Source organism: Geotrypetes seraphini, chromosome 16 (assembly GCF_902459505.1).
Source record: "Geotrypetes seraphini chromosome 16, aGeoSer1.1, whole genome shotgun sequence".
In the NCBI taxonomy this organism is placed as follows: Eukaryota; Metazoa; Chordata; class Amphibia; order Gymnophiona; family Dermophiidae; genus Geotrypetes; species Geotrypetes seraphini.
Genome location: NC_047099.1, coordinates 28,638,711 through 28,650,771, shown reverse-complemented (window position 1 = coordinate 28,650,771; position 12,061 = coordinate 28,638,711). Strand labels below are relative to the sequence as shown.

The following is a 12,061-nucleotide window of genomic DNA, read 5'->3' as shown; positions in this document are numbered from 1 at the left end:
CAAAGCTCGGTTAGTTTGTAGGAGAAAGAATGGCTACGTTCTCTGTCATCTATATGTCATCTATATGTCGGCCATTTTGTATCTGCTGCCTGTGGTCATGTGACAGAAGTTAATGATGTCACAATACCTCAACGCGTAGTGTAAAGTCTGTACAATAAGATGATGGACTTGTTTTTCCTACATTAACCAATTTTGATTTTATTTTATTTTTTAAATTGTTGCTCATTAATTTCAGCATGACTCTCGTACATATTGAATTTATATCCCTATCTACTTAAATTGGACACATTTGAGCTGGGTAGACTGGGTGACTCTACACATACCGCGCACTCTTTAAGAAGAGAGCACTCTGCAGCAAAGAGTGAACACTCAATAGCATAGCTCCCCTTATCAGTGGTGAGAGGCGACCCTCCCCCGCCCTTGTCTCCACCTCCCTGCTCCTTCCCGCTTCTTCCTGCCGCGCGCGCCCCCTTTCCCTTGTACCTCTAGTTGAAGTTGTTGCTCGCGGCGGTCAACAACACGCTCTTCGCGGCCCCATCGGCTCTCCCTCTGATGTCGTTTCCTACGCGCGGCGCCCGGAAGCGACATCAGCGGGAGAGCTGACGGGGTGGCGGGGAGCACGCTGTTGACCGCCGCGAATGACAACCTCAACTAGAGGTACGGAGGGGAGGAATGGGAAGAGGCAAGGGCGGGGCCACGGCCCTTTGCGAATAAATGCCCAGAATAAAATAAACAAGACCCACCATTACCAGAAATTAAACAGGAAATGTGAGGAGGACATTCTCGAACTTTCCATCCCTAGTTTCTCGCATTCATTCTTCTTTGTCACTTTATATATTGCTGACATTGAATGATAACCTTCTGATTTACAAAGACACTTACTCCCCTTTTACAAAACTGTGGAAGCGGTTCTTAGCACGGGCTGGCGCACTGAATCTGCGCTGCTCCCGACGCTATAGAGTTCCTATGAGCGTCGGGAGCAGCCCCAAGCATTCAGCACGCCAGCCGGCGCTAAAAAACCGCTTCTTGGACACATACTCATTTTAAAACAAGCACTTACCCTGGTTGCCACCGGAACAACTTCATGATTCTATCAAGCTTGTCGAGGTTGAATTACTAGAGAAGCTTTAGCCTTGTAGAATCATCTCGGTAGATGGTTGTTTCTGTAGTAGAGATTTTCTAGGCTTTCATACGCTGGTTAAAATCTTTGGAGTCGATATTCAGAGCAGTATCCAGAAAATTACAGTACCTACCAACTAAGGTTATCTCCTTCAGGAAATGGTCTACTCTTAAAGAGTATTTGCTATTGAGTTCTGATGATTCTCGAAAACCTTCGTCTGTTTCTAATGCATGACATAATTGTATGATTACATTCTTATGATGTGTATATCCTGCTATGTTTGATTGTTTCTTTTTCCTTTCTCCATTGTTGTATGTATGAAAAATTTTTAATAAATAAACTAAGACTAAAAAAAAAAATACATTTTGAAGAGAGAGCTTTTTTGTTCTTAGCCTTTCAGTCATTAAAATAGAATGTTAATGTTATGTTATACTGTATTATCTTATATCATGATGAACCCTCGATTATTGGAGTTCTAGGCAGGTTACAGGCAACATATGGTCTCTCAGAATTTTGCATAGAGTTAAATAAGTTACAAAGAATTATACATGCTGCATAAGGTTATCAAATTGTTATACACGGGCAGTTCCATTTCAACTGGTCCAATTTCAAGGAGGGTGCCCACTCAACATCTTCCACAGATACAAAAAAAAGTTGCCAAAATAAAGGGGCCCCCAACTCTGGACCTAGTTGAGACCATGGCCCCAAAACTCTGGAAAGTAGTATATCTTCATTAGAGGTCCCTGAAAACATTGCATTGATTTCTGAGATGGTCGAGTGGGGAGCTCTGGACCACTTGACATGGAATGACCCAGTCCAATCCAAACCTTAGGGCTCTTTTTACTAAGTCTGAGGTAATATAATCCGCAGCTGGCCATTAACATAGCCAATGCTGGGGTAGTGGATTATAAACTTAAATAAAATTCAGACCCTGAGTTATTTGAAGAGGTTATTCACAGACTACTGTCACAACCACCTCTTGCAGTCAACCAGATATTTTCTGCTTCTGCTATGATCAGAACCATGAAGCCGGCTTCTTCACAGGCAGGAGACAAATCTCCATTCTAATGAAAGATTCACTGGAAAACCTTGGATTTTTTTTCTGTGCTTCTGCAAAAATGAAACATCCTCTTCTTTAAAGAGGTTTTTTAGTGAGCTAAGACACTTTGGGGTCCTTTGACTAAGGCACGTTAGTGTTTAACACCCACTAATATTTAGCAAAAAGGACCCCCTTTGTGAATCAATTTTATGAAGTCCGTTTTATCTAGATCTATGTTTTGCTTCCTTTATGTAAATAAATACTTACTTAACACAATTGTGGGTTTCTGGCGCCACTGTAAAATTTAGGAATCCTACCCAGAAGGACTCACTGGCTGTAATTATTCCACCCAAAATCAGGTCCCCTCCCTTGAAGAAGCTGTCTGCTCTTTCATCAATTAGGTCACACTTAGATCTGGGTCTCTGACACTGGCTAACTGCTGCAGAAGCCATCATCAAGATCTCGCTCCATCCCAGGAAAAGGGAACAGAGAATCATTTCCTAAAAAAAAAAAAAAAAGACTTCTCTACTCCAGGTTTACCTTCATTTAGTGAGAGCAGAAAGAATATAAAACTTCTCCTTAAAATAATGTGTTTTTCTGCTGTCTCCCTTGACTTCAGAGATATGTTGATGGATTCAGACAGACCCGTGTTGCATGGAACATATATAAGCGCTCTGTACTTGGTCCCTGCTATGCTGTAATTATAGGGTAGATGCAAATAATGTGCACAGAAGTGGTGACATATTGGTCCGGCTCTCCTGTGAATTGCATTTGGATAGAAAAATACAATTTGCTATATGACCAAATTAAAAAGAGAGAAAAAAATAACTCCAAAGCATAATTTAAATCCTGTTTTCCCTTGAGCTACGTTTGAGTGATGAAAGACATTGTGACTAGAGAATGACACGGTGACAAAATTCATCACCATTCCCGTCCTCGCGGATAACCGCGGGAAATAATCCCATGTCATTTTCTAGTGTCTATTTCAACCTCAGTCCTTCTACACCAGCATTCTTCAAAGCAAAGCTTGCGGGTCAGTGGTTGTGGCCTTTCATACTCTGATTCTTCCCTCTCTCTTTAAAGAATGACATGGATGGCTTCCCGCGGTTATCCGCAGGGACGGGAACGGTGATGAATTTTGTCACCGTGTCATTCTCTAATTGTGACCTCGAATGTTGAGGAAAATACTGAGGTCAATATAGGGAGAAAAAAGCATTGTACGGGTCTATAGTACTGATGAGACGAGGGGTAGACTTATGAACTTTTAAGATCATGCGAAAAGTCATACAGTAGAATTTCAGATTGTGCTATTTACTCTTGTCCTCTCTTTTTCTTCTTTTTCCCCTTTTTCTATCTTTAGCTCACGTGCACTTGTTCTGGTATTGGATGGGAGGGGTTTGGATGGAGGGGGCGGGGAAGGGCTGGTTGTTTCTGAAAATTGTTTGAGCCATGAATTTGCTGCTTCCGTTGATCTTGATATTATATTGCTAGTTCTCATGCCACTGCATACATACGGACGCCATGCTGAATTCTCTGTGCTACTCCGACAGTCGTAGAGATCCTATGAGCGTCAGAGCAGCACATAGCATTCAGCCGATATCCCAGTGTAGTAAAAGGGGGAATAGTTTGGAGAGAATATATAATTGTATTCCTGTACATACCACACCCACCACCCCTTTTTACAAAGCTGCGTTAGCCCCTGCGGTAACTGCCCCGACGCCCATAGGGATTTAAAGGGCTTTGGGGCTTATGCTGTGTGGCAGCCGATAGCATGGTTTTGTAAAAGACGAGGATCATTTCTTTTTGTATTTTGGCGTTCTCCAACCTCTTTTCTGTAACAAGTGTTTATTTTGCTTGTGAAGGTATGTTAAAATTTATTTAAAAAAAAAAAGAAAAGAAAGGGAAACAAGCAATCTGCCAATACAGTAGTTTCCAAAAAGATGGATGGTAGATGCAGTGCATGGTCTAAATATGTATACACTTCCCCCTCCCCCATTCGCGGTTCCTGCACTCGCGGTTTCATATAATCGCGATTTTTTTCTGGGGAGGGGGAAAATTAAAAAAAGTCTTAATGTAAAAAAAAAAAATCCATCTTTTTTTCCTCCCTGCCGCCTTCCCGGCCTTACCTGGTGGTCTAGAGGGCTTTCGGGGCAGGAGTGATCTTCCTATGCTCCTGTCCCATGCAGATCGCCATGAGGAAATGGCTGCTGGGAGTTCCCGTATTTTCTTGAACTCCCTACAGCCATTTCCTAATGGCGATCTGCACGGGGCAGGAGCGTAGGAAGATTGTTCCTGCCCCGAAAGCCCTCTAGACCACCAGGTAAGGCCGGGAAGGCGGCAGGGAGGTAGTGGTGGGTCAGAGCCGGATAATCGCGGTTTTTCGGCATTCGCGGTCCGGCTCTGCCCGTATCCCCTGCGAATGACGAGGGAGAAGTGTACAGTATTGGGGCTCATAATCGAAACAGAAAACGTCTAAAAACCGGCCTAAATCGGCACTTGGACGATCTAATAGACAAGTGGTCCAAGCGCCGATAATCGAACCGGGTTTTTAGACGTATTTAAAAATGACCTAGGCCTTCACAGTGCTGCTGAACGACCAGAGCTAAAAGGGGCGTGTCAGGAGGAGTGTCGAAGGCGGGATTTGGGCAGGCGACTTAGTTGTACTGCATGTATAACCGAAAGTTTTACAACACTGCCTAGACGGAACTTGGACGTTGTGACTTAGGCCTTCTAAAACCAGGTCTAAGTCCACAGAAGGTTTCCAAAGTGACCAGATAACCACTGCAGACGCAAAGTACAGACCCCCACACACTGCCCCAGTGATCACTGACCCCATCCCCACCCCCATAAACATCGTAATAACAACTTCACATATCTGCCTCCGGAACATCAGCACCTGGCAGCCTGGCATAGGAAAGCCTAGTAGAGCTGCACAGAGGTGGCTTAAGTGGTCTTGGGGGTGGGTTAGTGAACCATGGAGAGGAGAACCCAAGCCCATAAGCCATTCTAATCACTGCATTCATGGTGAAGCATATGCATCCCTCAAAACCCCCTAAACCCTTTTGTACTGCCATATAAGTGGCACCTGCAGCCATAAGGGCTATTGGGGGTGGTAGATAGGCGGGTCTAATAGGTTCTGGGGGTGTTTTGGCGGGGCTCACCATGACCTATAAGGGAGTTGTGGTGAGATATTTATGTGACACCCTTTTGGAAAGTTCACAGCAGTGCCCTGTAAGGTACCCTACTACTCTGGTGCCATGACTGGGTGTCCAGTCCATCACTTTTCTGGCCCCTCCCACCCCCAAAAATTCTTTTTCTAGGCGTTTTTGACTTGGATGAATTTTTGATCGAAAATGGGGTAAAAAGATAGATGATTTAGCGGTCTGGACGATCAAATGGCTGGACGTACAGTTAGACGATTTTTTAGAAAAATAAATATTTTGGACATATAGTAAATATGTATAACCACAAGATGTCCTCATTGCATCAGAATTTTATAGGGCTGACGTCTGAAAAAACAAGACATAATATTCACATCATTCCCGGGGGAACTCTGCGCAAAATCTTTGAAAATTCTGCACACAATATTTTAAAATTTTGCATTGTAGTGTTTTTGCCCAGAGTTTCCCCATCATAAGGCCTGAATCTCCCCCCTGCCTTTTCCCTTCTTTGGATCCAGCCTTCCCAATTCCATCTCTCCCTCTAGCTCCCGGACAGACCCCTAATTCTGTTTGTTCTGTCCTCACCCTATGACACCATCCTAGTTTTAGCTGTTGTTTTTCTCACTCCCATAGCACACCCTCAGTTTTCTCTGTCCTGTCCTTTTTATCTTCTCCATTTGGGCTCATAGACGATACCGCGCAAGACAATCACACGCAAGACAATCTTGCATTGGATGTCAGCGCACTGGATTTCAACAGTATTTTAAAGCGCGGTGAGGGGGCGTGTGAGGGGGAACTCCCCACTTTACTTAGAAATGTTGGCGCTCCCGTTGGGGGCTGGGGGGGAACCGCCCAGCACCCAAGGCCATGCTGCTGTGGCAGCACCCTTTACAGGACCAACCCCTCCCTGAGCCCCATATGGAGCTCCTGTAGGAAGTCTCATTCATCTCAGCTATGCAAAGATGCTTGGCGCAGGAGCTGCAGCACCAAGGTCAGGTCCTGGGCCAAATGGTGGGGCTCCTCCAGCAACTTCGGGAGGTATGTTGGCAGCCTTGTTAACAGACTAGCCCAGAAGGGCACAAAAGTGGACAGACTGGACAGGCCAACAGTCTATCAAGGGCCAGATTCTGTTTCCAACTCACAAGTAGCGAGCAACGTCCCAATGACTGAAAAGGACACCTTAAAGGGCATGGCTGTGAACTTCACATAAATAGTGCCAGATGTTCATCTCACTATTACCTCCTTATAATATATAGTGAGCCCTCCAAGGCCCCCTCAAAACCCACTATAGCCCACCCTCAATAGCCCTTATTACTCCAGGTGCTAGTCATATGGCAGTATAGTGGGGTTTTGGAAGGCTTTGGTGGCCTCACACTTTCCATTATAAATGTAGTGGTTAGAATGGGATATGGGCCTGGTTTCCTCTACTCTATGTTTCACTACACCACCCACCAGGTAACCCCACACACCTGCTTGCTGTTCTGCTAGGCTTCCTTATACCAGATACTGCTATTCTAGAGACAGGTATGTACTGTCTTATTCAAATCTTTGGGGAGTAGGAGGGGGAGTCAGTGACCTCTGAGGGAGTGTGGGGGGTCATTCAGTGGTCATCTGGTCAGTTTGGGTACCCTTTGTGGCATTTAGATGCTTCTAAAATAGGCCTAGCTCCAGTTGTCTAAGTTCTGTCCAGGACATCTTGGGAAAGGATTGATTATCGCCTTTTTGCCTTCAAAATTTGAGTTTCTGCAATTGGAGGACCCCCCCCCCCCCTAGCGTAGAGGGAACAGTGCTCTTGATCCCACTTGTTTGGTGAATCATTACCACATCTCAGACTTTTCAGTCCTTGAGAAATTAGTCAGAATGGCTGTTTTACATATGCTTAAAGATTGCCTGGAGCAGTATTGTAAACCGCATAGAACTTCACGGTATTGCGGTATAAGCTGTTATTATTATTATTATTGTATATTAGATTTACTTATAAGTGTAGGTTCATGAAAGAATACAGCATGGAAACACTTCTACCCTCTGTGCTGAGAAAGTGGTGGTGCCAATGTATGTGGTATCGATGCTATAACTAGATATCTCTACAGCGTCTGACACCATTTGTTATACTATCTTGTTTGATCATCTAAAAGCTTTGGGTACTGCAAAGAATGGTTTAAATCAATCCTCACCATTCTTGGCTACATTAGACCTACTGTATATAGTGAAAACTGGGTCGTGAATTCATGTGACTTTATGTAGGGGGATGTTTACTAGTCTGTGTTAAATAGCTACTGTGTATTTTGCCCTGTGGTAGACATTAACCTGGGCCTTTACCAATAGCTAGCACACACTAAAACCAACCAATTTGGTAACAATCCTCATACTAGTTGATCATTGTGGATAGGTGTGAGATTTGAGCAGGATATTACAGCAGCAAAACATGGCTGGCAGCCACAACTAGCTGATTTGATGATATTTACTAACTGTCACAACTTAACATCACCTCAGGTACTGGTGCTAGATGCAATCCAGTAGTGCAACCATGGCCCAAAATGATGCACACTTCCTATCCCTCCCAACAGGCATTCCCTTTAATCTAGGCCCCAAATACCATACCATACCATATTGTTTCTTATAAACCGAAAAGGTCAACTGGGAATCAAATGAAACTCTTTGTACAGATAACCATCAACCCTGTCTATCCAGACCTCCCATATAGCTTCCCCTCCAACAAGCACCGCCAATATGTCACTCTCAATTCTATAACCTGACATCCCACCCCCTCCCTGAGGATTTACACAAAGCTTATTTTGTAGTTTAGTGAGCCTGGAGTAGGAGCATTCTCACTCCCACCTCTGTTCTACTATGAGGCCTAGAGGTATTAGTGAAATATTACAAGGATGATGCTAGAGGTTGTGGCAGCCATTTTGAAGAGGCAGATGTGACAGGCAGAAGCAAGTAGACTACCAGGTATTGGACAGGTAGGCCTGAAGGAGTCCTGGAAAGGTGTTTTTTATGTTTGGAGCAGAGCCCTGGAGTACACAAAACCTTCTGATTCCAACTCCTTTATTTATGCTATCTCCATTTCAACTCCAATGCCTTAATATATTTATATAGGAGTTTGCAGGTCAGGGATGGAGACAGAGCTTGTACGGATAGGACAAATTGTCCTCATGTCATTCTATAGGTGCCACTTTCACTAATATAAATATCATAAAATATATTACATTTAGTAATCATTAAAGGACTTGATATCAAAATATATTCTAAAAGTAAAACCTATCCTGAAACAAATGGGTTAATCAATTTATTATCTGTGAATAAGAAATTTCAGCATTATAATATTTGCATGACATACAATTTAACTCTATTAGGAGTCGGGGTTGGAGTCAGCACATTTTCACCGACTCCGACTCCACAGCTCTGGTTTTGAGATTGAAAGGGAAGTCAGGGGGATTAGGAGTGTTGTTGATGCTCGAGGGAATAGAAGGGAGGGCTGGGGGGATTGTAATCTTGGGATGGAGAATCTTGTTGGGACCTGTGGATCCCAGTCAATATTTAGCTAAGTGTGTTATGCAAGACACAGCTGAGGAAACTGCATAAGACAGGCACAGGACAATTTTGCCTCAGTTATTCAATGCCAGAGCCTGGACATGGCTTGGCATTGAATATCTGGAGCTAAATCTAGCCATACCAGTCAACATTTTAAAAATGCTGAGCACTGTGAACTGAATATTGACCAGATTGTGTCTATTTTCCCCAATTCACACAGTCATGTTTGCTCCTGAAAATGAGTGGAATGAATAAGGAATGGGTTTAAATCAACCTTGTGTCCATTTGGTGCTTTTAAAGATTTATAAACTGAGCATTCCTTCATTGATCTTCTCTTAGTATTTGTCCTTGTCCAACAAGGAATGCAAGTTCTTACCAAACATTAGATCGGATACCAGTCATTTATTTACTTATTTCTTGGTTTAATCATTTCTGTAAAATATTTTTAATCCTTACAATTTACAATTCTGGGTGGAATTCAAAGAATGCATGCATAATTATAATTAACAATAACATGAACGGTAAAAATAGTCAACAAAATTAGAGTGAAATGTCAAGAAACATCAGCAGAAGTAATATTATACATAATCCTTATCTGTACCTCACATATACTGTACAGTATAACCTTGGATTGCAAGTAACTTAGTTTGCAAGTGTTTTGCAAGACAAGCAAAACATTTTATTCAATTTTAACTTGATAAACAAGCAAGGTCTTGCAATATGAGTGCATAGAGTATACACACGTCACATCATCACAACTGAGCCGATGGTTCTTCTCTCTCTGACACTGTGGGAGTGTAGGGACTGTTCTAAACGAGCGAAGTCTTGCAATACGAGTGCATACAGTAGTCTGTACTAAAGTATCCATTATTTCTTAAGGGGAAACTTGATTTGATATACGAGTGTTTTGGATTACAAGCATGGTTTTGAAATGAATTATGCTCGCAAACCAACGATTTACTGTACTCTTCAAATTCAAGCAACCACTGCAGGAAACATGTTCTCACCATATTGTTCCCCTTGAGAAAACATAAGAACATAAGAACATAAACATGTTCGATACAATTCCCAGTGTGATAGACAGGTAAGGAAATGTTTGGGGAAACCTAGCAAGAGACTCCCCTTGTGGGTCTAGTAGAGCAAGGGATGGCATTCCTTCAAGGTAAGAGAGTCACTAAGAAAGGGGATACAAGAACCCTTGCCAGTAGTGTAGTGATTGTGAGAGGCGCCCCTCCCCCACCCTCTTCTCCACTCTCCCACCCCGTCCGTTCCTTCACCACCCTCTCCTACTGCACGCACACACGTCCCTTACCATGTACTCTTTAATGTTCCTGGCGCGAGCATCAACCCCAACCTGCTGCTCGCGCCAGCTTTGACTCTTCATCTGATGTCATTTCATAGGCGTGGGTCCGGGAAATGACATCATAGGAAGAGCCGAAACTGGCTTGAGCAGCAGGTTGGGGATACTGCTCATGCCGGAACCATTAAAGAGGTACAATGGAAGGGAAGGAGCTCATGCATGGTGGGGGGGGGGTGCGGGGTAAGAGCAGGGGCAGAGAAGAGGACGGGCGACAGTACATGGGCAGACCACCCCTCCTCCCCCCTAACTACATCAGTAACTCATGCCCACTTCTGAACCTATAACATCTATAAGACGAGACCATCCTCTGGTTGCAATTGAGATGCTCCTGTTACTAAACGATAATTCTGGATGATTTCTAAACTAAACATATCTCAAGAGTGATAATTCTCGGATGCCGCACTCATTTTATCCTTATTCCTCCTTACTTGCAGATTTTATTGGGCCAGTTAGAATATTTTGAGCCTGATGAAAATGTATGGATAAAGAAGCAGGTTTCCGGGTCTTGTCGTGTCTGTGTAGAAAGAACCGACGTTTCAGCCATCATGTTGGACCTTTCTTCAGGGTATGCTGAGGTTTGCAGTTTCCAGTTTGCAGTTAGTTATATATAGTGGGTTCACTGACCTGATTGAGAATAGGGAAGTCTGGAACCCACTATATATATATATATATATATATATAAACACACTGTAGACCTAAGCGTACCCTGAAGAAAGCCACATCGTGATGACTTAAACATCAGTTCTTTCTACACAGATGTGGCAAGACCCGGATACCTGCAACAATCATGACGTCAGCAGCGGAAGCCTAAGAGAACAGCCAGTAAATAGCACCATCCTTTGAAAATTATAACGAAGGCATTCAGATTTTAAAATTCATCTTTCCTGAAGTCACATGGAAGAAACATTTTCTTATGCAATTTTAGGATATTGTTTTCCAATTACATGCCCCCTTGTGTTCAGGTCAGGCCTAAGCAGAATAATGTAGCACTTGGGGATGAATATACAGCCCAGCAGACCAGCACTGGAGGAAAGAATGGCAAAAATTTCCACAGCCACCATGTATTTGCCTTTGGTGCTCAGGTAGGCCGGGATGAAGGACACCCAGACACTACAGAACACCAGCATGCTGAAAGTGATAAACTGGGCCTCATTGAAACTGTCAGGCAACTTCCTCACCAGGAAAGCCACAACAAAACTTAGAATAGCCAAAAAACCTATATACCCAATCACACTGTAAAATGCGATGGTGGACCCCTCATTACACTGTAGTATCATCTTCCCAATTTCAGACTGTGTATCATATTCAGGGTACGGAGGGGAGATGAACAACCATACAATGCATATCACAAATTCACCTGAGGAGCAGAGAAGGACTAGATAGCTGGAGACTCGTGTCCCAACCCATTTTCTTAACTTGCTGCTAGGCTTGGCAGCATTGAAGGCGACGGCAACTGTAATCGTTTTCGCCAACACAGAAGAAACAGCAACAGTAAAAATGATTGCGAAAGCAGTTTGCCTGAGAAGACAGGTTACCGACCCAGGAGAATTAATGAATACAAAGGAGCATAGGAAAGACATCTTAAGGGAAATAAGGAGGATGTAGCTGAGATTCCGGTTATTGGCTTTTACCACAGGTGTGTCCCGATATTTAATAAAGATTCCTAGCACTAGAGCATTAATGATGATTAAGAAAATAGAAATGGAAGACAAGGCTATGCCCAAGGAATCGTCGTAGGACAGAAACTCAATGATTCTCGGGAGACATCCATCCTTCTTCTCATTGGGCCACTGATCTTCTGGGCACTTCATGCAATTCTCTGCATCTATGAAATATAACATATC

At 43.3% G+C, this 12,061-nt stretch overlaps 1 protein-coding gene across 1 annotated transcript in view; it reads right to left on the bottom strand.

Moving 5' to 3' along the window:
- Nucleotides 1-11,128: 11,128 nt before the first annotated feature.
- LOC117349777 (G-protein coupled receptor family C group 6 member A-like) overlaps nucleotides 11,129-12,061 on the bottom strand; it is a 30,907-nt gene continuing 29,974 nt past the window's right edge. The window contains exon 6 of the mRNA XM_033923371.1: nucleotides 11,129-12,042. Coding sequence (XP_033779262.1) covers nucleotides 11,129-12,042 — 914 coding nt within the window. The remainder of the gene's footprint in view (nucleotides 12,043-12,061) is intronic.